This window comes from Manis javanica, chromosome 14, assembly GCF_040802235.1.
Source record: "Manis javanica isolate MJ-LG chromosome 14, MJ_LKY, whole genome shotgun sequence".
NCBI lineage: Eukaryota > Metazoa > Chordata > Mammalia > Pholidota > Manidae > Manis > Manis javanica.
The window spans coordinates 57,322,737-57,350,604 of record NC_133169.1 but is presented as its reverse complement, the minus strand read 5'-3'; the positions used below and the strand labels follow the sequence as shown (position 1 = coordinate 57,350,604).

The following is a 27,868-nucleotide window of genomic DNA, read 5'->3' as shown; positions in this document are numbered from 1 at the left end:
TAGAATTCCTGCCTACAGGAATTATCTGGAGAATCCTCTTCTCCAAACAATTTATTCTCTTGTCATTAACAGTCTTTTAAAGATTTCCACTAAAATCTTTAATTCACAGTAACAAACAAAATGGGCCCTAATCACAGACCCAGCTTGCTGCAAATCAATAGCCCAAGTTCATTAACAGGAACTATCAACTAGAAGTGTGGAGGGAAGGAAGTTGAAATGTCAGTTAGATACAGGGTTAGAACCTTCTCGTTTGAAAAGCTATGCAGTGCTGGCCTCACAAACAGTGGGCTTTCTTTCTCCAGCTGGTCTTTGTTAGTCATTATATACTCAGGCTTCATGAGGATGTCCATAAAATAATCATACTATTCACACTTTTGTGTATTTCATTCTTCAGGACATTGCAGCTTGATTTCTAGGTAAATTCAGGGATCCTCCACAAATCTTAGGCAGATGCAATAGGCCCTACGGAAAAGGTCACTGGATTAGATGAGGTAGGGTTATTGTCCTAATCTGATACTGAGAAATGGGGTGACCTGTAGCAGATAATCTCACTACCCTGGCTTTTGATTATCATATCTTAAAACCAGGGTATCAAAAGTGGTCTTGAAGATCTTTTTCCACTTGGCATTCTGAATTTCTAACATATGTTTTAGATGACTATTTCCTTCTACTCCAATAGATGACACCTGCTGGTACCTGCACGAACAAGTTCAGTATTCACTCAAAAGAGGCAGAGCAGGTAATTGCCTACATCTGTCATATGACTCCTTTTGGTTAAAGCAAGAGGCCTCTGGTAAAATATAAATTATCTTGGAATGAAATATCACATTAAGCTATTAATATTTTCTTTAAACCCCTAGCAGTGTCCTGAAGTTCAAGGTGATACAAATTCTAAGACTTCCTCACCAATTTTTTTTCCCCTACACAGCTGCCTGTAAATAACCCAATCTGGAGGAGAGCAAAGTCAACAAAGGTCCTCCGTGTATGCAACTGCTATCTAGGTGCAGTCTTCATCACCCATAAGTGAAAAACAGCAACTTTCCCCGGTGCTTGTGGGGGAAGTGGAAGTTCCTGTGGCCAGGATCTTCACCAGACTCTAAACTACTTGGTGATATAATTGGTCTGCTGCTAGGTTACTGCTTCCACAGCCATAGGCAATAAACTATTATTGACTGAATCACTATATAAAGAGCTCTGCCCAGTGCTCTGGGTGGAGGCAGAGACAGAGGTAGATTACGGACCTGCAGACTGCTGGATGCAGATGTGATTCTAGTGCCCAACCTACCACTGGGAGAATAAAGCTGGGTATAAACCCTTTTACCCCAAGAATGTTCCATTGTCATTTCTTGCTCTCACTGAATCCATAGTGAACTTGTCTGGTGCTGAAACCTTCAGGCAAGACAGACTATAGATAAGAAACAGAAATCACTCTAAATGAATGCCACTTGAGGAGGGAAATGTATTCTACCAGGCTCTACAGCACTAACTTGGCTGAACTAATGTAGTTTGTTGGAACTAGATGTGATGTGGTATCCCCATAAAACAGAGGCCATGTTATGACATTATGGTCTGTATACCTGGCGAGCAAAAATGATAATCAACAAATGGATCATCATTAACACATCTGCATCTGATGTGGCTGAAGGAACTGATTCACAAACCAACATGCAAAATGTTCTTACTAATTTCTAGCCATCTGGAAGATTGCTCAAGTAAGAGGAAATGTTAAAGTACCCAAATGGCCTCTTTTTGCCACTGGCTGCTCATCAATCCCATACATTTGCTGGCTGCTTCTCTGGCTTTAGAACACAGAATAGGCTCTTCTCTTTAAAAGAGTAATTAAACCATTTAGGATTCCAGTACAACAGTTATTGAACAGCCTCTATACAATGCCTACCCTCAAAGGGCTCTCAAGAGGGGCCAACGCTAAATGCTAATAACGTGATATGTCTTTAATGGAGAATTATATGCAGTTTGGGGAAAATATAAGTACAAAATTCACTCTGGTTGAGCACTTCTCTTAAATCTTGACTCTTATTAAAAATTATTCAGAAGCTCAAGCTCAATTCAGAACTGACTCCATATAAATTGCTTCTCACATTGATCAGAAACCGAGGTTTCCACTTCAGTTTACAGGAGAAGGGTTCTAAGCCTTTGCATACCAAATTTTTCTTCTGTTCTTCTTTTATGTGTGCTTTTTTCTTTTCCATACAATCACTGCACACCATTTTTAATGGTATTATAGTAGCACTACAAAATTTTGAAAATGAATTAAGAAGAGAGAATTGTATAACTTTTACATAATGACCAATAGCATTTAGCTGTACTTAGAGTGTCTAGGGGTTTTTAATTTTTAATGTTAGTTAAGGTGTTTTTTTGTTTTTATATTACTGTAATCATGCTATGCACATCATTTTGAAGCCTACTTTTTTAACTTAAGAGTGTCAGAACCATTTTTCCATGTTAGTAAATACTCTTCAACTTATGTCTCCCAAATACTCTGTAACTAAATATACCTAATTTGCTCAAAGCTCACCTATGGTTAGAACAATTAAAGTGTCTGTTTTTAAGGGGCCCGTTTCTGGAAGCTATGTGGTTGCATCATGAAGGCAAGTATCTCTGAGAATTGGCTGCTCTCCTCGGGTCCTTCTCAGCTTGTTTGGCTTGGGCTGGGGTTGGAACTTAGTGCCTCTACCGGCCTACACCTTGGTGTTCTTCAGTAGCTGCTCTTAAAGTCATAGAGTGGGAAGAAACCTTCTTCATTGTCTAGTCCAATCCCATTTTCATAACAACACTGAGCTCCAAGTGCTAGTGGTCAGTCTAGACCCAACACTACCACTAGCAACCCCAGACACCATGCTGCCCCCTCTCAGATGTCACTAGCCCATACTAAAGCTTCTCAAGCAGAAATGAGTGGCAAACTGATAGAAAAGGAATCTGATCTCAATTCAACACTATTTTCAGCATGGAGATGCAAAACTCCTTATCTCCTGCTTATTTGTTTAACCTTCTCAACACACTGAAAAGATACCCTTACCATGATTTTACCCTATTAAGTATTATCAGAGGAGAAACCCCAGCAAGATTTAATTTAAGGTCAAAGAACAGAGTGGGGAAAAGCCATCATCACTTGGACACATTCCAAAGTGGTTAATTACATTTTATCTGTTGAAATTATCTTGTTACTTTAATCAGATATGGTAATAATCATCATTTCTTATTTCTGCTCACATCAGGACTACTCCCTTAATTACTACCACTTCTGTGTTCCACCCCCAAGGAACTGTACAAAGAACAGCTTCTCTTCATTTGTGCCTTCTTGAGAAGGAACCCTAATAGATGGAAACACTTAAATTCACAGAAGAGGGAAAGGGGATAGGGAAAAGGAACAGATGATTCATAGCATTGTCACTTTCCAAAAGGATGCTATGCACAATTCCTTTAATAACAAGCACCACTTGTGTATTGTAAATGATTTTTTTCCCTTAATGTCATTGTATATACAAATTTCTAAGATTCAGGATGGCAGCGTTGAAATGAGGCGCACCTGTATGTGGAAACAAATGCTTCCGTGGTCTGGGGAGGGGTCTGAGTCTGCTTTTCTAACAAGCTCCTGGGTGATGATGCCCCTGGCACAGCTCCACAGGTCACGCTCTTCATGGAGCAAGGCTCCAGGTGATCCCATGACTCCGAATCATGGGTGCAAGTGGGGTTTAGTATAAGGAAGCCTACAATGAACCCTCCTCAGCCCTACTACCAAGAATTTTGTGCTTGAAGCTAACATTCCTCTCCCCATTTCAATTCAAGTCCATTTCAGTTTTTGAAAATATAAGTTTATCTGCACCTTTATTTGATCATTTTAATTTATACTCCTTTCTACATTCTTCTCAAAACAATTTCACTTTCTTTTACTTTTCTTCAAAGAATGATTACCTTGTCTTATAATGGAAAATTTTTCAATAAGAAGTTTGTAGCTATCAATCCTTCCTTCTAGCAGTTCATAGAAAAATAGGAAAAAAATCCCCATTATTTCCCTGTTTCTTCACACTCAATTTCTCTCCCCATTAGTGAATATTTTAGTGGTTACTCTAATCACTTGTGCAACAATGGAATTATATTAGGTTTAGAGGTTAATGTGCCCCTTGTCTGGCTGGCTGTCTCCCCCATTCCCCACTGATGTCCACATGCAGTCATTTCATTTCCTGTTAGAAGGTGAGCTTACTCATTCAACAATTATTTATTGAGCATGTGCCAATAGCAAGACAGTGTTTCAGACACTTGGAATCATCAAAGGTGAATTATGTGTTGGCATATTTAGTCAAATACTGAGCAGAGAATCAGGACAGATGTGTATGTATGGGTGGGTTCTGGATTACCTGAAGTCTTGGATTCTTTTCCCTTTACAGCCTCTCCCCCAGAGAGCTCATTTTCTCACATCTTGTCATGCTGGAGACTCCCAAATCTACATTCCCAAACACTTTCAGGTCCACATTTCAAACTGATCTTACGAACATAACATGGCAAAACCACACCAACTTCTTCCCTGTCAAATCAACTCTCTTTCCCTTATTTTTCCATGGTTGCATATTAGAGTGGTGCAAACTACATTTGATTTCACTGTAATATCACTAGATGGTTCATGTTATTTTTGTGTTCCAAAAGGGACTATAACATCCCTGAGGGTGACCTACTGTTTGGCACTTCCTCTGTATTTCCTACTAAAATATTGCCTGGATGTGGCCTCGACATCATCTGCTTTTATGTAATCTGTTCAGTCTCGCCCTCCTCCAATACTGCACTGACTCCTGTTAGGCCACCCTTAGTGGCCTGCATGGCGCCGGTTTCAAGCTGCCTTCCGTTCCTAGAACCCCTCCCAAGCACTGCCATCCACTCATCTTATTCAGTTCTTCAAGAACATTTCAGGTTCAAGAACATCGCACTACTTTCTTGCTAGCTACTCCAGAAATCATATCTCCAGTTTCAGGTCACCCACAGCACCCTTGTTTTATGCCACCCATTTCAGCACTTTGGTACACTATTCCATACTGATTCTGTGAAAATTGATAAAGGGATGCCTCATTGACACGGCCTCAGCAGGCCTGCAGGGGGAGCTCTCCTGCCCACCCCTCCTGGTCAATTAGAGACCCCACAGATAGAAGACAAGGACACCTTTCAACTCTACTACTTTGGCTACTTTGCCGCCCAGTAGGAAGAAGGAAGAGTTTCTGCCTCCCCTAGCAACACCTAGCAAGAGCCCAGTCAATGAGAGACTGTTAAAACTCAGTCAATAAGCAGCCACAACACATGAAACTCCGTTTCCTCCAATGGACATTTTGCTTATAACAGTCCCAGCTTTCCCCCTTTAAGAGCCTCCCTTCCTTTGTTCCCTGGATATGCTTGTGGTTTTGCCATTGCTTACCTGTCTGGAATTGCAGTTCTCTGCTGCTCCCAAATAAACCCATTTTGCTGGTAAATAACTGACAGCTTTATTTTTAAGGTTAATAATTTCCATGCAGAAGCCCAGCTCCACTGAATTATTGCAAATAGAGCAGAGAGGAGACCTTAGGGAGCTCGTGTTAATTGAGCTATTGTTGTTTCCCTGAATCTGACAACTGCTCCTCTGTTAGAATCAATATATCATGTTTTTTAATCCACATAATAAATATTTTATATAACCAAGATAATAATACTATTTATTACATATAACTTGCTTTTTAATAAAAGTAATTTTATAATCCACTTCTAATTTTATATATCAGACTGATAATGATAGTATATAAAGGAACTTATTAGAAGTTATTTCTCAGACTACTTCCAGGACTATTACCTTTCCCAGTGGCTACACACATTAGGATCTTCAAGATTCAGAGACAACGCTGTCCTGATCCAGTGGCATGACAATAAACAGACAAAGCCCAGGCGTGCATTCAAAGAAAGAACCATGTTTCCTGAAGAAGGACCTACGAGAAAAAAAATCCACATTAGAGATGCATTAAATGACTCAAACAGAATTCTTTCCAGTTCAGCAACCATTTGGTACCAGTTGTCACTAGGACTGAAACATGCATAACAAGCCATGTATTTAAACAGAGGGGTCACCAGATCTCATGGTCCAGGAGCGCAAGGTATTTCTTATGTTGTGCATGGTGGCCACCATTTTGTAAATTACTAAAATGTGCAAATCATCATTAATTGCCACCACAACAAAAACCCTTCTCAACTGCCAATCAACATTAAAAGAATCTACCCAAAAAACTCAGAGCAAACATGGGCTTCCAGATCCTCTCACCATGCACATTTCTCTTCTGGAAGAAGAGGGCTCACAGAGGAATCTGGCCTCGTTTGTCCTAGAGGATAAATGAAACAGAAGCGCCATTGACTCGAGAGGCACCTCAGGCTCCAAGGGGGAATCATTCAATAAGTCATTCACTATGCACTGAATGCCTGCCCCTATCCTAGGCACCGTGCAAAACCTGGCCATGAAATACAGGTCTAGTTTCTGTCCCTGCCCATTAAGAGGTTTATAACTTAATAATCATGATGTACATTTATTATATTTAATGCTTCCTCTTCCCCATCTGCTGAATAGAAACATCAGCTGTCCTACAGAGGTTTCTACATAGGTGTACAGAAAATAGTGTAAAGCCATTTGTAGGTCACAAAGAAAATGAGCCTGATGTTACTGAGAAGAAGAAAGAACATAATGAAGAAACAAATGGCCACTTATTTGCAAAACAGGTCAGCAAAGGAGACAGAAGGAGGGAGGAGAACATTCCAGGCAGAAGGAACAGAGGTGAGGGAGGGCCAGATACCTTTAGGAAGCAAATTAATTTAGCTGGAAAAAGGGAGGGAGCATATCACCAGGGGTTTTATAAGCCCTTGCAAAGTATGTGAACTTCATCCAAGAATAACAGAGCTTGTAAAGTGTGCAAAGTAACATTAGAAAGATCACTCTGGCAGCAGAGGGGGAGTGACCTGCAGGGGAGACCTGAAAGAGGTCAGATGGGGCAGACTGTGGATGAACTAAGGATGTACATAGGGGTTGCAGGAAATTGAGTGAACCTGGGTGATTTTTAGGAGGTGACTGAGTGGGGGAAAGAGAGGAGGGACTCATGCCATAGCTGCTTGGGAGTGGTATGCCCTTCAGTGAAATGGGAAGCACAAAAGGCCTTCTATCATGGAGGCAGGAAAGCTTTAGCTATGTCAAGTTTGAGGGTCCTGGGAGATATGCAAATGGAGTCATCTGTGGGCATTTATTGAACACCAGTATGTGCCAGGCACTGGTCAGCTCAGGTGGTAATAGTTGTACTGGCACATGCCTGGAAATCATGCCCATCTCTTCACCTGCAGGAACTAACTTTCCACAAGATGAAGTTACCAGCTTTTGGTATTTGGGAACCAGATTTATTGAATACCAACCTTGTAGTTTAAAAAGGTAAATTTATCTTAAAAGAAACAAAAACAATGATGCTGGCAAAAGCCTAACATCAGGAAATAGTTTATCCTTCAAATTCAATGGCCTAGATCAAATGAAGAAGTATTAAATTCTTCAGAATCAAGACTGTTTATGAGGACAAGTATATTAAATATATTACAACAAGTTATCTATCTCTAACTCCACAAAGGCTAAAACCAAAGAAAGCAATTTGGAATATGGAGAAAAACATCATAAACTTGGAGGATAATTAAAAGATAGTGTGAGCCACTATTAGAGGTTGTGAAGTCTTTAAAAAGGGGATATCTGGAAGGAAAGGAGCGACACATAGCAGCAATTCACCGGAGAGTTCCGCTTTATTAGGGAAAGGTGCTGGGTTATATAGGAGGGGGCATGAATTGATTGAGGTGTCACTTCTACGGGGCTGGTGGCTGTTGGCTAGGTGCTGGGATTGGGAGGGGGGTGAGAGGTGATTGGGCTTCAGGTGGCGCTGGCGGGAACTGAGGACCCCGAAGAGAAGCCGGAAGTTTGCCATCTTACTGGTGGGGACCCTTCATTCCCCCCTTTCTCCTCTATGGGTTTGTGGACGTTGCTTTCTCTCTGGCTGCTTCCTGCTGAACAGGGGTGGAGAAGGGAGTGAGGGCTTGAGGATTGGGAGGAAAGGGTTGATAGGACTCCCCGCAGTAAGGATGAGTAGATGTGGACTTCTTCAGGTTTGGAAATCAATAAAGGTTCCCTGTAACCATAGGTTGGCCAAGAGGATATGGGTGTCAGGAGCCAGGCGTCTGCGGCTATTGTTTCCAGGAACAGTTTCCAGTGGAGAGAGGGGTCCATCTCAGCATGTGGTGAGGAGGTCACGTGAGGGTGAGGGATCTGTGGCCAGAAGCTGGTAGTTCCTGAGTAAAAGCTGGTTGAAAGCTTGATTAGAGATTTTTCCGACTTGGGATTTGATGAACTTTATTATACAGGGTAAGAAGAGACAGGTGAGAAGAATGATTATTATGGGGCCTGCAATGGGCCAGAGCCAGGTGAGGAGGGGGTTTGTTAGTATTGACGAGAATGGGTTGGAATTGGAAGCAGAGTGGAGACTGGAGGCAAGGTCGGTGAGTTTGGTAATGTCAGTTTCTACAATGCCAGATTCATTGATGTAATAGCAGCACTCTTCCCAGAGGAAGACGCAGGTGCCGCCCTTCTCGGCTGTAAGCAGATCTAGGGCCCGCCGGTTTGAAGGGTGACTTTAGCTAGCGAAGTGACCTGTCTTTGGAGAGAGGCTAGAGAATCAGCAGTGGATGTCAGGGCTCCCTCAAGTTTGGCGTTGAGATTTCTAACTGCCTATAGAGAGTGACCCAAGGCTTCTCCCGAAAACCCTGCCCCAATGGCTGAGGTGATCAAAGAGCTACTGACCATGAAGGGAAGGAAAGCAGCTCTTTTTGTGCGCGAGGGCAAGGGAGGTTGGAGCTCAAGGAATTCTGCCATGCTGTAAAGTGTTAACTGTGGGATTAGGGTGACGAGAATGCAGGGTGTATCGGAGTTGAGAGGCAGTGAGTTGAAACGACTGCTATTACACTAAAAGAAGTGTCCCGGTTGCGTAAAAGTCTTAGAGCCGGAGGTAGGGGTGTAGATAGAGAGGCAGTGAAGTGCGCTGGAGGGGGGTGGAGTTGGGCTTACACAGTGGTGGATGGTGAGATTATCTGCGTATTCTGGTTCCCATAGGGGTATGTCTGCCAGGGGGCAGAGGGGTTGTCTTTCTGCATGGAAGGAGTAGTTGGAAATATTAAGGGGCACGGCGGCCAGCAGTGGGCGCTGTAGTGATGCGCACAAGAAACAATTGGCTGTGTTAAGGGTGTGGTTGAGAAAGATGGTGGTGTCCTGAATGAGCTGTAATGAAGAGTAGGAGAAATGGGAAGAGGGGCGGGGATAAGAAGATGAAGAGGCACTATCAAGAGTTTGGATAATGACTTTTTCGGAATGTCTGCTATCTGATGCAACTTGAGAGATCTGGGAATGAGAGGGAACATACTTTCAAGAGATATGAAGGGTACTGTGGGGGGTCGAGGACCCCCCGTAGTAAACTGAGGCTGTGATTCTGGCAGCCCATCGAGAGTCCCAGGGATCTGGGATTGATAAGGAGAATGAGCCGTTGGGATATTTCATGAAACGGTTGGAGGAGTAATACTGTGGGTACTGGAAGTTACTCATGTAGTGAATTGCACAAGACCAGTAGGGACATCTCCTGTAGGTATCTGGCCATCGCCTGCAATAGGCTTGTTTTTGGTCACAGAGGAAGCAGAGGTAGGGAGAATAAGGGTAGCTGCTAGTGAACACTTCAGTGGAGGGAGGAAAGTGGAGGTATAAAGGCTCGGAGCAGCCTTTCAGAGGGCAGTCTGGTGTGGCAATGAGGGCAGTAACTTTTGTTTGATGCTGTGTGTAAGTCTGTCTGACTTTGAATCGCCATACAAAGGAGTCTGGGGTGGTGGGGAAGACAATAGGAATGAGGAAAAAAAGCAAGAGAGCAGTAAAGGAGGAAAAAGTCATGATTCGGGTATGGATGGCAAAGGGGGTGAACGGGATTTTGGAGGAAAGAGGACAGTAAGGTCAGGAGTCTGGAGGGAGGGAGAGTCTGTAAACTTTTGTAGGTTAAGAGATCTTTTAGGTGATGTGGGGACAGAATAGTAAGGGGCGCTCTGAATGTCAGTTTATGAGCTTCTTTCTGCAAGAGCTGTCTAGCGGCTAATGCTCGTAGGCAGGGGGCCCATCCCCGAACTGTGGGGTCTAATTGCTTGGAGATATAAGCTACTGGGGCAAAGCATATTGGCCTAGGACTCCTAGAGCTTGACTGGACCTCTCATGAATGTATAATGAGAAGGGCTTCGACAAATCAGGAAGATGGAGAGCTGGGGCTTCTACAAGGGTTTGATGGAGCTTAATGAAGGAGTGTCGGGGTGAGGAGGATAATGGTTTTTTAGGGGGGCTCTTGCTGAGGTTGTATAGGGGTCTTGCCAACAGGGTGCAGGGAGAAGTTAGGGATCTACGTTCTAAAATATCTAGCTAGGCTTAGAAAGGGCCTAGAAAGGAAAGGATTTTTGTCTTGGTTTTGGGAATGGGAAGGTCAGAGAGGAGCCATTTTCTGTCTAAGGTAATGGACTTTCTTTGTTGAGATAGAAGGAATCTGAGGTAAGTGATAGGAGGGGAAGAGATTTGAGCTTTGACGGGGGATACTCGGTAACTTCTGGAAGCTAGAAAGTTAAGTAGGGAGGCAGTGTCAAGTTGAGACTGTTCCCACGAGAGACTGCAGAGTAGAAGATTGTCTATGTATTATAAGGTGGACTTGGAGTGATCATGATGAAACTGTTTGAGGTCCTGAGCTAGGACCTGTCTAAAAATATGGGGACTATCTCGGAAGCTTTGTGGCAAAACTGACCAAGTGAGTTGTTTAGAATGTCTTGTGTATGGGTCCGTCCAGGTGAAGATGAAAAAATCTTGGGAGCAGGGGTCTAGAGGGATAGAAAAATGGGTCTTTGAGATCTAGGACAGAGAAGTGGGATGCTGAGGCTGTATAGATTTGGAACTAAGGGATGGATAGGGACAATGGCTATGTTGATGAGGCGAAGGTCTTGGACAAGGCGGAAAGATCCGTTGGTTTTTTTAACAGCTAATATGGGGGTATTAAATGGGGAGTGAGTGGGTCTGCTTGAATGATGGGTTGGAGGCCTATGAGGGCTGAAGTGGTTAGGGGGTATTGGGCCTGACAGATATACTGAGAGGGGTCATGTAATTTGACAGAGGCAGGGGGACATAGGGCCATGGAGGGGCTTGTAATGTCCCAAACTTTGGGATTTACAGGGTGTATGAGGGCAGAACCGGAGCTTTCATTGGGTAGAGGGGGGTCGTCGGCTATGAGGGCCATCAGAAAGGGAGTACTGGGGGCTGTGGGAGTGGATATAGTTATGGAAACGTGGAGGAGGGAAAGGATGTCTCGTCCTAGTAAAGGGATGGGACACTGGGGCATAACCAGGAAGGAGTGGGAGAAAGGTATGGGATTGTCTTGGATTGTGCATAAAAGGGTGGGTGGGGGGTTTAATGGGAAAATCTGTTTACCTCCTACTCTGACTATAGGAGTAATGGCTGGTGTGGTAGGGCCCCGGTATTCTCACAAGACTGAGAAGGTGGCTCCTGTATCTAGGAGGAAGGAGATGGGGTGACCGTCTACTGTTAATGTAACCCTGGGCTCCTGTTTGGTGATGGAAATGGTCGGGCGAGAAGCCCCCGGGCCCCATCAATCTTCTTCTGCCAGCCCCACTACGGCGGGCTTAGGATGGGGGTTGTTGTCCAGCCTCCCCTTCGGGTGGTTGGGCAATCAGACCCCCAGTGGCCCTTTTTGTGGCATCTGGGGCATGGGGTGGTAGGAGATCAGGGGGAGGGGCATGCCCTTGACCAATGTCCCTCTTTTCTGCACTTGAAACAAGCTCTTGGGGGGTGCTTGTTTGTAGAGGGGCGCCCAGGTTGTGGTTTTATCAGCTGGGCCAACATCTGGAAATTGGCCTGATCAGCCTTTTGTTTACGGCATTCTTTCTCCTCCTCCCGCTTATGGAAGACTTTAAAGGCCACTGTTAGGATCTCAGTCTGTGGGGTAGCGGGGCCCTGTTCTAACTTTTTGAGTTTAGCTTTAATGTCGGGGTAGCCTTGAGCTAGGAAGTATGTCATAAGGACATGTCTTCCTTCAGGTGTTTCTGGGTCCAGGCTGGTATACTGTAATAGGGCTTGAGTGAGTCTGTCTAAGAACTCGGAGGGGATTTCATCTCTCTTTTGAATTATGTCTCGGAGCTTTTGAAAATTGACTACTTTACAAGCTGCCCTTTTTCAGACCTGCTATTAAGCAGGAGGCAAAAATATCTCGAGAGCGGAGACTCATGGCGGTGTTATAATTTCAGTGTGGGTCTTGTTCGGGGACAGCAGTGGGGCCAGGGGGATAGGTGGAGTCAGTCCTGTGGGTTTCAGTAGCCTGCATTTGGGCGAAGTCCGAAACTCGTCTACGCTCTTCAGGGAGGAGAGTATTGGCCAGGAGCATGAAAATGTCATGATGTGTGAGGTTGTAAGACTGGAGGGTCTATTGAAACTCCCTGATGTATGTCATGGGATCAGTGGAAAAGGAACTTAGGCGTTTCTCCAGTTAGGCTAAATCTCTTAAGGAGAAAGGGACGTGAACGCGCACTATGCCTTTGGATCCTGCTACCTCCCAGAGGGGGGCGATAATTCTGGGAGGCTCTCGGACTGAGTCTGAGGGGGACTGAAGGGTTCTGGCTCAGTCTGTGGGGGAGTGACGCACTCTAGCTGTGCCTAGTCGAGCAGGTCCTGAAGTGCAGAAGGGGGGCAAAGAAAATAAAGAAAGATAGAATCGGACCCACATGTCGCCAGCTAGCAGCCCAGCTGCTTGCCTCTGCTGCTTTAGTTGGGCTTGAACTCATGACTCTGAGGTTAAGAGTCCCATGCTCTACTGAGCTACAGCAGGGCTCCAGTTAATTGCTTATGGAATGCGTTGTTTTCTATTCCTGCCAGATCTGCAAGTGGGGGAAGGGCATAGCTAGAAGCAGGGGCGGTGTTTCTACACATCTTCAAGGTCTCCCTATTTTCAGAGTGAGGAGTCTTGGCAAGATATGTTTTTGTGGACAGATAACTTCTAAGGACTGCACTGGTTGTTCTCTAGCTTGTGCTTTCCCATGCTGCGTTCAGACATGGGGGGAGGTGCTTTCCCATTCTCTCTACAAACATGTGAGAAGACAAAGGCAGTCCCTAACAGGGGAGAAACAGGTGATGAGGGCAAAGACGGAGGAGGCCCCTGGGACCTAGTTAAAGAGGGGCTGAAAGGCTCAGGCTTAATCTGCAGGGAATGAAGGTGGAGGAGGTGAGATGGGGGAGGAGATGGTTGGGGAGGAAGGGAGAAGGGCTGTTCTAGGAGAAGAAGGGGAAGGGAGTGAACGGGAGGCTTCTGCGGGGGCGGCGGCTTGCAGGCTAGGAGAACTTGGGAGGGGGCGGGGAGAGGAGGAGGCGGAAAGCTTAGATATAGGGAATCTCCTTCCATTTTTTCAGGCGCTGGCAGTAGTTAAAAAGATCGCGAGTGATGTTAGGATCAAGAGTTCCCCCTGCAGGCCATTGGTTTTTATTGTCTAGGGGGTATGTCGGCCAATCTTGGGAGCAATATTTACGGAGAAGTTTTGGTTTTATATCAGGCATCAGGGAGAGGGTAGCCAGATGCTTAAGCAGGCATTCAAGAGGTGAACTTTCAGGGAGGGATGAGGAGGCTCCCATGGCTAAAGGACAGAGAAGGAGACAAACAGGGGAAGACGAACGGAGATCCTCGGACTGGAAGCAGACCACAAGGAGACAAAGGGCGTCCCCTATGATCTTTGGTGGTCTGCGGAAACTCGTATACAAGTCAGAATTTCTTGGGAAGTGTGGGTCGTCACCCAGACTTCCCTAAGAAGAAAGAGTGCCGGAGTCACGAGGTACCTAACGCTAGGCATTTTTGGCGGACGGAGCAGAAGGAGGAGGGGGGGAAAAGGGAGCGTTCTCATCCACAAAGGAGTCACCTCGTTTATGGCTGTTGGAGGGGGGTGCCTGAGAGTCGGCCGCAGCCATGAAGACCTGAGGCGGGGATTTATGACTGTCAGAGGAGGGGCCTGAGCGTCCGCCGCAGCCGTAAAGGCTTGAGGCGGGGATTTATGGCTGTTTGGGGAGGGGCCTGGGGGTCCGCCGCAGCCGTGAAGGCCTGAGGCGGGGAGAGTTCCCTCCTCATCCCCGAGCATCAGGGCCTTGCCGGACGATCACGGTCAATGGCACTGCGATAGCTCGGGGAAGAGTGGCCCACCCCGGGGAAATTTTGCTTAAAAACTTTCAGCACTGATGGAAGGGATGGTGAATGTGTTTATGACTGTCGGAGGAGGGGCCTGAGCGTCCACCGCAGCTGTAAAGGCTTGAGGCGGGGATTTATGGCTTTTGGAGGAGGGGCCTGAGGGTCCACCACAGCCGTGAAGGCCTGAGGCGGGGAGCGTTCCCTCCTCATCCCCGAGCGTCAGGGCCTTGCCGGACGATCACGGTCAATGGCACTGCAATAGCTCGGGGAAGAGTGGCCCACTCCGGGGGGAAAACTTACCTAAAGGCCAGAGAGGAGTGGTGAGTGTGATGAGCCAGCGCCGGAAAAAGAGGACGAGGGCAAGCTGCTGCTGGTGTCGGGGGGAGACGGGGCCCAGTTGGGGTGTCCCGTCTCCCGGGTTTCGGCACCAATGAAAGGAAAGGAGCGACACATAGCAGCAATTCACCGGAGAGTTCCGCTTTATTAGGGAAAGGTGCTGGGTTATATAGGAGGGGGCATGAATTGATTGAGGTGTCACTTCTACGGGGCTGGTGGCTGTTGGCTAGGTGCTGGGATTGGGAGGGGGGCGAGAGGTGATTGGGCTTCAGGTGGCGCCGGCGGGAACTGAGGACCCCCCCTCCCCCCCCCCCCCCCCCCCCCCCCCCCCCCCCCCCGAAGAGAAGCCGGAAGTTTGCCATCTTACTGGTGGGGACCCTTCAATATCAATCATCACAAAAAAATTCTAACATAACAAGCATAAACAGGCAGCCAGAATATGGCTTATAAATCAATTCAAATAGTCGGTATTCTAGAGGCTAGCCATCATGAAGTTGTAAAATCTGAAGCTTAGCATTATATAATTAAAGGAGCTATTCCACTTAACAGGAATGAATAAAAAGCAATAATGATCATGATGATAAACAATAACTGCTCTCAGTTCCTGACTGACTACTGAGTGCCAGGCACAGTGCTGAACCTGTTATGTGAATTATCCACTTAATCCTCCTGGTAACTTACCTGAGAAAAAAATAATAAATAAATAAAAATAAAAATAAAGTAGGTATTTTTATTATCCCCATTTTGTAACTGAAGACACAATATTCTGCTAGCATTTTCCTTACCTATCAAAAAAGAAAACCTTTAATATATTTAATTGTAACAAATAAGCATGGTGAACATCTCTCTGTCTCATTGCTTTATGTATGTCTAGGTTAAGTATTTTTTTGATGAAGTGTGAAATATGCACATTAACTTTCATTCTTTAAATGAGTGCTGGTCAGCAGTTACCTGCCTTCTACTCACAAACAATCACCCCAAATTGCAAAGTTTATACCGAGTCACCATCTGCAGCCTCAAACCATCCATTTCCCAATTAGAAATGTTTAGTCTGTAAAGTTAGGAATTGCAAGCATTGAATCAAACTGCCAAGAAAAAGAAAAAGGCTGTGCATTCTCTTTTAATGTAAAAATGTGAATGCTAATCTTTCTGTATCCCTTCTTGCTTTGCACTTGATGCATGGCCCTGTAGGCCTTAACCTCTCTATGGGGATGGCAGGAAAAAAAGAAAAAGCAGGATTTGGCCACCTACTCATTGCTTTTGAAATTCAGCATACAGAAAAACCAAACTGCACTGTAAAGCTGTTGGCAGTGTTTGTGGAAGGGAAAATATCAGTACATTAAAAAAATGTATATATTCATCATTTGGTCCCTTACTCCCATAGAATTTTCTGAATTAAAATCAGAAAATTAACAGAGCTCTAGAATAATCTACATTAAAGTAGAAAATGTCAAAAACCAAAAGAATTGCCAGATCAAGGTTCAGGGATCATGCAAGCTCACATAAACCAGTTAAAACCATTTGAGAAAACAATTAAAAATGGTGGATGAGAAGAAGTTTCCTAAATATGCCGTTGAGCTGTAAAGAACTATGGAAATGCAACATTTCACGCTAGTCAGGCGTGTGGATGGTCCTTCTTTTGGTTCAGTCTTATGTAACAATGGTGTGATAGGCAACCCAGGTAAGAAGTGCATGGGGCACTACATTTATTCCTTCCCTGTTTTGTTTTCATCTGTGGTTTTGATGAGTAAATGTGGGTACCTTAATTCTTTTATGTCTATCCTGAAGGAAGAAAGTTCAATACATTTTTCTTCCTCATTTCTCTCTTTTAAGCTGTGTCATCTTGTCTTACTCTATAATCTTCCACTTCGGAGAACAAATGACAACAAAATGCAAACTTTAGAAAACAACACATTTCAATGGGGAAAAAAACACCGTGGTTGATTTGCTTCATTTAAATAGACATTTTGAAAATATTCTAAATTAAGAGTTAAGCTACCCCCACCTACCCAGTCTTCATCTTCAAATAACTTTACTTAAGGGTCCATTTAAGAAAATTTTAAATGTTAAAAAAAAAAGAGTTATTTGCATGAACCCCCTAGTGCCAAACTTGATTGCATTCCATATCATTCAGTTAATTATTATGGAAAAATCAAAACAGAAAATCAGTACAACTCATTAGCATTGCTAAAGTGCTCCTATTAGAAAGAGGAAACCGCAGTCAGATTTAACTCTTGCTGCCTCCTAGGAAGGCAGGCTTTGCTTATTCCACCACAAAAACCTCAATAAATAATCAGATTGAAGAAAATCCTTACAAAGGATGAGTCTGGGTTCTTAAGATAGGGAGTAGTTTCTTTATCACTGTGTTAGGGAGAAACAAATAATGGGGCGTTGACTTGCTAATTTATTTTTACAGCAACAGAGGGATAAATGACCCCAGACAATTCTTTCTGCCTCTAAAATCTATTTCCTTCTTAGAATCTTAAGGGTATACATAGAAATAACTTGGGGCCCTCACCCAGTTTTTTCCTCAAGCTCATTTCCCTAAAATCCTCTCACAGTTCTCTCGATGAAAACTAATTTCTTAATTAAGAAAAGTCACATTTCTACAATTCTCCCCCTTCTCCCCAGCCCTGGGTACCAAAGAGACACCTGTTTTGCTTGATCACACTATCATATGTCTATAAAGGATTTTCTAAGGTAGTGTGTTGTGTTCTTCCTGGAACTTTGGGTTTGAATAGAGCATCAAAGGACCAGCTTCAGGCTATAAAAGATGTCAAAAGAGTACTGCTTTCTGAGAACAACCTCAAATGAGGACTTCCATGGAAATACTACTTTGCTGATGAAAGGAATCCTTGGGAAATTCTCATGGTTTCTGTTTTCACCATCCAGAGCTAGTTGTTTTAACAGCATAATACTTAACCTAAGCATAACTATACATTTGAAGCAGTACACATGCTATATGTATTTTTTGTCTGTGGGAGGGGGAGGTCTCATGGCATTTTATGAACAACAAACACCACAACAAAGATATTCTTCTACATCAGATTAAATCATGTTGCAATGGCAGTTCACACAGCATTCCCTGGAAAGCTTCTAAGAATATAAGTAAAGTATGACTATTAACATTAATAAAATTTTTAAAATTCTCAAATCCCATTTTACAAACTTATAATGGTTGTGGGTTCCTTTTTTCATCTACAGAATAAAGGTTCCTTGTATTTTCCTGCATTTGAACTAGTTTTCTATGATTACCTCTGATTAGATGGTATATACAATTTAATGATTGTTTCAGTTTTGAACTTATTTTGAAATAATGTCAAACTTATTCGAATGCTGCAAAAATAGAAGAATGCCCTTCCCCAGACACATCAGTTGCTACAATTTTCCACATTTACTTTATCATTCTCTATCTACATACACATATATGATATGCAATAAATACATGGACATATTTTTAGCTTTCAATAATCTGAGAGTACTTTGCACATATCGTGCCCATAAACCTCTAAATACTTCAATGTACATTTCCTAAGACTGAGGACATTCGCCTAAATAATTATAGTACAACTATCTCAATGAGAAAATGTAATATTGATGCAATGAATGCTACTCTCTAATCTATAGATCTCATTCAAATTTCATCAACTGTCCTAATAATAAAATGATTTTAACAATCTTTTGCACAGAAATTTTTCAAAGTCTTTGCTGAAGAACAAACATTGGTTCTTTCAGTCAGCAAACACTGGTGAAGGCCATTTTTCCCTTCAGAGAGCTTAGTCTAATGTGAGAATAGTGTCACTGGGTGGTAATGATAAGGCAATGCAAATATAATGTGATCTGGGACAGAGAGGGTTATAAAATAAGTATTGGTGTTCAGGAAATATTTCCAACTGGTGAGGGGGCATAAGATAAAGCATTATTGAAGATTTTGCTATAGATGGAGCAGGGAAGGTTGCACCCAGAGGAACCAGTGGGAGCAAAAGTGACTTTCCAGAGGGAAATGCAAATGGGCGAAATGGTCTGGAATACCGAGTAAAAAAGTTGGTGAGTGGAAGAAGTATTTTAGAGCCAAGTCAAGAATGGCAGTGAATATCATGGTTTAAGGTAAATAACTGAACACTTCCTGAGACATCAGGCTGTCCCAGAGTGAATGGTTTTGAGAAAATAAGAACTAGAAATAGAACTTGATCAGCCCAGGAAAAAAGGAAGACATTGCTCACTTTTTTCTTTCAACCAGCAATACTGATTGAAGCAGCTGAGCCTTTCAGGCTTAATAAACCTGCTGACACAATACAAGCAGGAAAAATATCCAACTGTAGCAGAATAAATGACAAAAGAAGGCAATTTACTTTTAAAAGGGAAAGTCAAATTATAGTAAAGGGAAGAGGAGAAAATATAATTCTCTGCTGTACAGCAGGCTACTTAAGTGTCATCAGAATCATAGGTCTGTCCTTTCCTTGAGGGGGGACTGGGACAATAATAGGAAGCCTAAGTATTTGCATGGTCCCTCTCTCCGGAGGGCCCTTTTCAATGGTGTACGCAGCTATAGTAGGATGGTGATGCTCATTGTGCCCCCATCACTGACATGACAAGGGGCACCTACATGTCACCTGCTCTCCTAACTCTGGGTCATTATGCTAACCCTCAAGTCCTGAAATACTCAAGTATTAGGGCACAGCTAAGCAATCCAACACATGCCTTCCTTCCTCAAAGGTCTTTTCTTAGAGACAAAAACACAGAGGAACAAAGACCCTATGAGGAAAATGAATTTCTATGGAACCAAGATTTTAGAAATATTTCCTGTCAACTGTTTCTATCCAGATTCTATTAAGGCAACACACACACACACACACACACACACACACACACAAACACACACATGCACGCACATACCCCACATACAAAGCATTCCTCTAATATTCAATAATTCATAAGAGGCCATATAATTTATGTTTTTAACATCCATTTGTCTCCCAAAAGTCTCCAGAGCACCACATATGTCCTGGGTTCCACAGAATTTTTGTGCTAAAAAATAGAATAGGAAGTTATAGTTTAAGGCTTTATGGGATCCCATCAATACCGTTTTGCGTTATGGTTGAAAAACTTGAAGCTTCAAGTTATGATGACTTGACTGTGATCACAGGAGCTAGTTTGTGGGCAGTCTGACAAGAGAGCCGAGAACTCAGGTCTCCTAACTCCTCTCAAATCGCCTCTCCCTCAGGTAAAACAGTCACCGTCTTTCTAAAATATTACTCCATCTGGGTATTGGCGTAATAAATGTTTCTTGGAATGTGAATGCATTGAAAGTTAGACTCTCCAAGTGACTAAGCTGTTTCCTGGTCAAAACTGAGAATCTGAATTAGAAAATACATTTATACCATACAGATGTTTCAAATAATCAGTGGCATGGGGATTCAACTGCCATTCTCCCCAGAGTTACTCAGCTCTGAACCACTAATCCAGACCAGGATGCAGGGTGACCACAGACATCTCCTGCAGCAGGCATGGCCATAAAAGAGTCTGGACACTTTTATCCTTACGGTTTTAAGCCCGCATGGTCAAAAGCTTTGAAGAGTTGAGGCAAAATGTGAACAAACGGCTGAGGAAGAGCAAGAACATAATTAATCAAAGTTGCACTTGGCCAGGACATGCAGGAAAATAGGCCTGGGCAGCCTTCCCTCCCTCCTCCGCTTCCTCACCAATCACATATATATGCAAATATAAGAAGCCACAACCCAAACCCCAACTTTATGACTCTTAAAATAGGGCTTTGTTTTAGAAGATAAAGTGCCACATGCTGAAGTAGGACACCACTTCCTGTGGTATCTAGACAGATCTTTCATTCAAGTGACCCTGTCTGACCCTGAGTAATAGTTCGAGAACAATCTCATATTGAGAGGAAAATTAAGAGCCATTGTGCACAGGACTTCCTTCATTCACATTATCCAGAATTCTCTTTTGATTTCCCTGAGTCTCCTTACTTTTCCTTCTCTACCATTTTTAGGGAAATCCAGGCTGTGATGTCTCTGGTGCAGGAAGATACAGCAACGGAGGTAAATTCTAGGCCGGCTCAACATCAAACTTTTATCATTGACAAGTCACTCATTGTCTCTCTGCTTTCTTTCTTTTTCAGAAATATCAGCCAGGAAAGCAACTTCAACAGCAAGCAAACTTAAAATGAGAGTCATATTTTTCATGTACCTTTCTTATAAATCTCCAGGATGTCCAAGATGCATTGAGTTCTGTGTGAACATAGCCTTTAGTGGGAAGTTGGTCCAATACTCTAATTTTACAGATGATGATGCTCTGGTCTAGAGAAATTAAGTGTGTGCCCAAGGTCACAAAACTATTTCATAAACATCTTCTTCTTATGCTAATATTGGGCCAAAATCCAAGATCCTGTCAATTTGTCCTGCACAATATTATGAATTGCCACATACAAAGATAATAAAGATGCAATTACCTTTCCCTCTCCCCGTGGCTGATGGTAGTCCTAATAGAATACAAATATACAGATGATAAGCCCTAGGCTTCTTATAAAAGTTTACCACTAAAACACTGATGAAATAGCGAAGCCCTTAATAAGGTAACTTGTGAATGTTTCTTTTCATTCCAAGGTGGACAAGCTCACAGTGAGTTCGTCTACTCAGTCTGTGTATCGAAGCAGATTAGACACAGGCCTCATAAAAGTTTTGCTAAAGGCAGCGTAAAGGAGTTGATGAAAGATACACGGACATCTCCCAATTTCCTCAGTGCAGTGATGCTTTTTGATTCTCTGTGATATCCTTCGTCTATCACAGCATGTGGCAGAAGGAAGGGCAAATGACAAATGAATGAATGAATGAATGAATTTAAAGAATAAAAGGTATTGAGAGGAGTCGAGAGGATTTGAACAAAGAACTTAAAATAAAAAATATCTTAAAGAAGAAAGAGATTTGGGTTTAACAAGATTTGGAATTGGTGAAGTAGAAAAATAGAAATCTGTTGAAAATATAGTATTCCAAGTCACAGGTTTTTCAAAAATTAGTAATTTTTATGTACATGAGGCAGCTTTGTATCCATGTAACTCAAAGTAAGATACTTCTCTTTTTAAATTCTTTATAAGTTCTGATGGAGGACTTTGATTTTCTTAGTTTGAAATAGGCCATCATTATACAACTTCTACGGACATTTTAGTTTTTTCTGTCTCATTCTCAGCCAATTATGCTTGATCTGCCTACTGGAAATGTTTTTCATTATTTTATTTCTCATTATTTTTCAGGCTTAAGTCAATTTTCCAATGGAAAATTGTTGCAAGACTTTTTATTTCTTACCTCATATACTTAGAAGCTTTGTTTGATATGCTTTGACATATCATTTTGCAATTTTATCTGTTTTCCAAAGTACTTTTAAATTCATTCTCAGCCAGTGATGACAACTATATCTACTTAGTATGGTCCCAACATTTTAAATGATCACTTTTGTATTTTACCAAAAACCTTTGTCAAGAGTGAGGAAATGAACAATTTTGGTTGGCTATTCCTGAGAGTCACTAAGTTTTAAAATTTTATTTTAACATTAGAAGAGTAAATAAAGAGTTGAGAAATATATGTCTCTATCATTTATCATTAATTAAGTTTTATTCTTTATTATAACTAGAGCAATAAGCAGTTAAGTAGTATTGGTCCTTTAGTTTGACTTTTTACTGTAAAGATAAAGGAGGTTTTACTAAGAGCAAGTTTAAAACCAAGGCCTAGCAACACTAACTTTTGTCTAGTTTTCCTGTTGGATCAATTTATCCTTTACACCAATCAACTTCCAATTGCCTCTCCATGCTGCCACCAACTGTTTCAAAACACAAATCAGAACATCACACTTGTGTACTTAAAAGCATTCAGCCTTTTCACCCAGCAAGTTCTCACATGTATACATCACTTCTATGTATCACTTAAGCAATTTTTGCTATTGAATTTCATGAAATACTACATGTTTTCACTCCCCTATGCTGTTCCTTCTGCTTGGAATGCCCTTAACTACCTGGTCAACTTAATTTTCACTCATTCTTCAAGAATCAAAGGTTTCTTCTTCTTAGAACAGCTCCACAGCAATCTAAACATTCTTCTTGGCTCCCATAACCCCTGGGGCATTCTGGGAGTAGATGGTGTGGACTTTGTCAGGATAGTAACACACACTATTTGCCATTTTCTTCACTCCTCTCTCCACTAGCTGGTGAACTCATTAATGTCAAAACAGTACACTGTTAATCTCTACTTGTTTTTAACACATATGGAGGACTCCATACTACTTCTTGACTACTGACTCAATGAATGAGTGAATGAATGACCTATAGGAACAATAAAGCTCAGAAAATGTAAATCTGTTGTTTTGGATCTTGAAATATTTTTCCCAGTATAAAAAGGAAAAATGGAAGGTCAAGATTTTCCCACTGAATTGTTAAACTATGCAGCTGCAAAGGAAAATCCTGAAGTTGAAATAAAATGATTGCAACACTAGTGATTATAAATAAAAAAAAGCAAACGAAAGCTTTGCTAGAAAAATATTTGTTTAAATTAGAGGAAAAAAATATGTTTCTAAAGAGAACCTATGGAGACTTTTGAGGGCTTAATTAATAGTTATTCTGTAAATTCTTGTAAAAGTTAGAGACTTTCTCTTCACTGGCACTCCTTATTCTCAGTAAGTACCCCTGGTCAGACACGGCTACATTTGGTCATGATTCTTGTGGGCCTGGTATCCATCTCAGCTGCAGTTAAAGTAAGGTGACCATGAGCATACATTTGGGAGTAATAAAAGAAGGATGGTCCAGCATAAGATGGAAATCAAAGAATAGAGGTAACAAAGGAAGGTACAGGAGTCAGGGATAAAGGAGTAATGGAACCAAAACTCTCAATGGCAGCCTTTTGCCATCCTAAGAGCTCTTCAGAAGAGTTGATTCCCCATGGCTGGAAAGCACAGTTCCTAGGGCCTGCCTGCATGAGCTGGTACACGATCCATCTCAGAAAACTTCGCCAGAAACACAGTGTCTGGGAACACCCTAGAGTGAACTGTTGATAATTAGCAAATTATTACAGTCTGCAGTAACGGAGGGACTGCCCTGCTTCAACGTGTTGATGAAGTGCAATAGCAATATAGTTTAGGAAAGGTAAAGATGGTATCAAACAGGGACTTAAAATACATGGTTGAAATATAGACAGAAAGGGAACAAAAGGGATTCATATATTTTTAAGGCTGAATTTTAAGGAGTAACTCAGGTCTTTTATTGTCTCTTTCATGAATTTTTTCCCAGTATAAAAAGGAAAAATGGAAGGTCAAGGTTTTTTATCTCCTTGTGACTATGAGTAAAAGAACATTTTAATGGACCTCAAATACACGTGTTTGTACATTACTCAAATAAGAAAGGAAATGAAAAGCATAGGTGGGCATAAATACACACCAAGCATAATGTTAAGAATAAATAGGTACACAAACTGTAACATTAATATCAAAGTAATTACACGTCTCCTGGTAACTAACATGTTTACTTTTAAGCAGATTTTAGTAACTCTTTAAGGTCAATCTGAACCAAGGAAGCTAAATATTTGAACTAAAGTCATGAGTTCTGAACTCTTTAAGATCACAGGTTTTGCAATTTATGACATTTTCTTCCTGTCCTCCATTTTCGTTCTTTTTAAATGTCATTTCCCCTTTGCCTTTATCAGAAATGATCTTTCTTGTCTCTTTTTTTAATTTCAAAATCTCTAATGCAATATCTACACTTTATCAAAAATCCTGGAAACCACAGGTGTTCAAGATTAAATTGACCCCATTACACTGAATACATTAAATTCCCTCTTATTAAGAAGAGGCTCCTATAAACTGTATTACTGTCATTTGTTCAAGGTTTTAAACTTGTTACTCATTTAATTTAAAAAGGAAATATAAAATCTAATGGATTTAAACTATACATGAAGACTATGTCAATTGAAGAATCTATGAAGGATGGAAATGGCTTTCTGCATGGATTACATTTTTCCTGTCCCACTAATTTGAAAAGGCCTATGATTCATTTCTATGATTCCCTCAGGTCAACATGTAAGCCTCCCTAATTGTTTGAAATTCAAACCATTACATAAGTTTCCTGTCAACTTATTTCTCCCTTTGCAATAATTTATTCTTTTATTCCATGTCTAGTAAATGGTGTATACAGGACATAATGGAAAATAACCTTTAGTTTTTTCACTAAAAACTGCACAGAAATCTCTGAAGGAACCAACTCCCCACATCCTTTATCTGATATGTGCATGTTATCTTGGGCTGCACTTCCTCTTTTATATAACGAATCCCATCTCCTCAACTAGAATGTAAGAAGCAGAGCCCATGTCTTTGTCTCGTCTCCCACTCAACTCCTCCTTGATTTCCACTTTTCTCTCCATCTGCAAGAATATAACAGATGCTCAAAAACTAGTTGTTAACTGAGTTAGATCAAAACTTGGAGCTACAGGGAAGGCAACATTTACCTTGTACTGAGCAATGACCTAGAGGTTGAAGGGCAGACAGGGGATCAGAACCTGTGAGTCACAGACAGTTGATATGAGTCCAGAGACTTGAAGTGAGAATTTAATAACTGAGAATGGGATGCATACCTGTGGGGAAAAAATGCCAGCTGGGAGCAGGAGTTAACTTTGGGAAATGATTCCCAAAGTGATCTATTCTGCCAGGAGGTGGCGCTTTAGCTCAGAGCTGCTCTTGGTTGGCCAACTTCCCACCACACCTGAAAGGTTTCTCCATGAATTTATAGAAATATTCCCCCAACAACAGGACTGGAACTAAAACATGAGTCGTATCAGCCCAGAGCTTGCAGTTCTTAGGAAAAATATAAGAAAATGACTCTGAATCTTACTTAAAGAAAAGCTTTGCTTTCCAGCCACTGTGTGGTCCTGGCCAGTATTTGAATCATTGATCTTTCCTACTGTATTTAGACCATCTCACATTTTTTTTTGGATGCAAGGTTTACATAGGGGTGGTTTCTTAAAACAAAATTAATGTGGTAACATCTGAGTTTGCACATGCCTACTTTCATATTAGGCAAGAAACATATTTGACATCAATGGCAGAAAATGTTGTCTAAATGGATAAAGGTAGCAAAAAGTCAATCATAACTATTAGGTGTCCCATGAGTAAACAGATGTGGAACAGCATTAAGGTTGGTACACTTTTACAGGTAGGTGTGTACAAATGTTAAATACACACATATTAACTCATTTAGGGCTAATCAGATGAACAGGTCAAGTTTATGCTTTATTTATATAAGAATGGAAATTAAATTGAATCTTGATTGTGTTGTGTGAATCCCCTGCTTCACTGAGTCAGATTAAGAGAGCCACATTTAAGAAGATAATCATCTAGAAATTCTCTTGGAAATAGTCTGAAAAACTCAAAACTATGCATTAGGAGACAGGGAAATGAATCAGTAATTGTATAAAATGGGGTCCAGGGCCTTTTCAAAATATGCTAAATGTCTGCCCAAATTTCTATGCCTGTGGCCACACTGGATTAGAAACACACAAAAAATAATCTCCATGAAATAAATAGTTTCCAAACCTACACTATCAGTAGAGCCACAAAGAAACATGTCAGAAATGGGCAGAGCGCTTGGCACCATGGTCACATAGAGCCAGCTCTGATCAGTTCAGGAAGAGCTCTGGGGAAAGTTCCCAAACATGCTCTCTTACTCTTGAGGACATGTATTTTTCTACCTGTCCCAAGTCATTAAATTCTTAGATTCATTTCTTTAATAATGAGCCAAACTCACATTCATCATTAAGAAAGAAAAAAGGAAAAAACAACCTATATGAAGACATTTGCCTCAAAAACTACCACAAAGACAGACCTTTTCAGATGTAATTAAATTTTTTTCCGAGATAATTCATACTTTTAAAATATGGTAATTTACTGTGGTTTCAGGTTATCTGAAACCTTTCTAAGATTGAAAGCTGAAGTTAATTTCTTGCTATAAGCAGTATAATTTGAACCTAAGGAGAATCAGGTAACAGTTTATATTCACACAAGCATGTAAAAGATAGAACTGTTTATTTATATCCAAGGCACTTAAAGGGATCTGATTGTATCACAGGAATCTGCATATGCTTTGATATTAGAATGCAAGGGGTAGCAGAGAGAGAACAGACCTGTCCTCCCCAAAATTGATTGGACATTTCTCCTGGCAGCCCCCTTGGCTGATAAGGACTTTGGAAGGAAGCCCTTGCAGAGATGTCATTTTTGACGACATCGGTATGCCCAATTCAAAAATCAGTGTGATTGGAGGTTTAATGAGGCACTTTGTTACTCTCTGCACTAAAAATGAAAAAAATAGAGACAGCGTTCTTCGGGCTTAATTACCACATCTGTTATTAGGCACTTCTCCATGATTGACTGGAGTGTATGTCGGACACAGTGCCAAAAAGCCTCCCCATAAAAGCAGCTTTCCGCTCACTGCCTGAATGGCATCGGTCTCTACTGTGACCAGGATTTCCATGGCAAACAAGCAAAGCCTGGTGCACACAAGCCCCCGTGCCAGCTGAAGGCACTTTTTCCGGGTGCCAGTTCAGCTGGGAGCAGGGCCTGGGCTGTTTGCTCTGACTTCTGCTTTTCTCCTTCCTTTGGGCTCTCGGTGCTTCCCTGCAGCCCATTATAAACAGGCCCAGCCGGGAGAGGAAGGGCCAAGCGAGACCAGGAGGGGCTCAGCTGTGGGTTGGTGGGGATGTCTACTTGCAGACATTAAAATGAGGAGTTATAAGGCAGTTATGAAAAGCATTTGCTAGCTCCTCAGTTAACTATGACTTTAAAAAGTGTAGCTGGCATGCAACATCAAGAAGTCAAGTTTCTCAGGATACCTAGTTCCCACATGCCTTGGGCCCTACGAAACAACCCTAAGTGGATTTTAGGCATTCAGAGTCTCATTCTGTAACATATATTAGAGAAACATGTGGTTGTCATTCCCTGTCCACAGTAAAGCTGCTCATTGATAACTTCAAGTTTGTATGCAGGCAAGTGGGGATCTACTAATTAAACTGCAGCTCACTTGAAAGTTGCCTTTATAAAGTATGCCATCATTCGACTCTTTAAAATTGCAAAAATCCAGACACCCACAGCTCTCTGTACGCTTAAGTTAAGTTACCAAGTGGCAGGCAGCAGCTCAGGGACAACTACTGACACAGAAAACCACTCTTTAGACCAGACATACAAGCAGGAAAGCAAGCCACAACAAA

The 27,868-nt window shown here is 41.9% G+C and overlaps 1 protein-coding gene and 1 long non-coding RNA gene across 2 annotated transcripts in view; one reads left to right on the top strand and one right to left on the bottom strand.

The window, feature by feature from the left end:
* MEGF10 (multiple EGF like domains 10) overlaps positions 1-27,868 on the bottom strand; it is a 161,088-nt gene that overhangs the window by 109,882 nt on the left and 23,338 nt on the right. The window contains exon 2 of the mRNA XM_073221906.1: positions 5,828-5,960. Within this exon, the coding sequence (XP_073078007.1) occupies positions 5,828-5,943 (116 nt within the window). The 5' untranslated portion in view covers positions 5,944-5,960. The remainder of the gene's footprint in view (positions 1-5,827; positions 5,961-27,868) is intronic.
* Positions 13,541-21,314, top strand: LOC140846252 (uncharacterized). Its single transcript, XR_012125259.1, has 3 exons — positions 13,541-13,938; positions 20,629-20,677; positions 20,758-21,314. It is a non-coding gene; the product is annotated as an uncharacterized lncRNA (long non-coding RNA).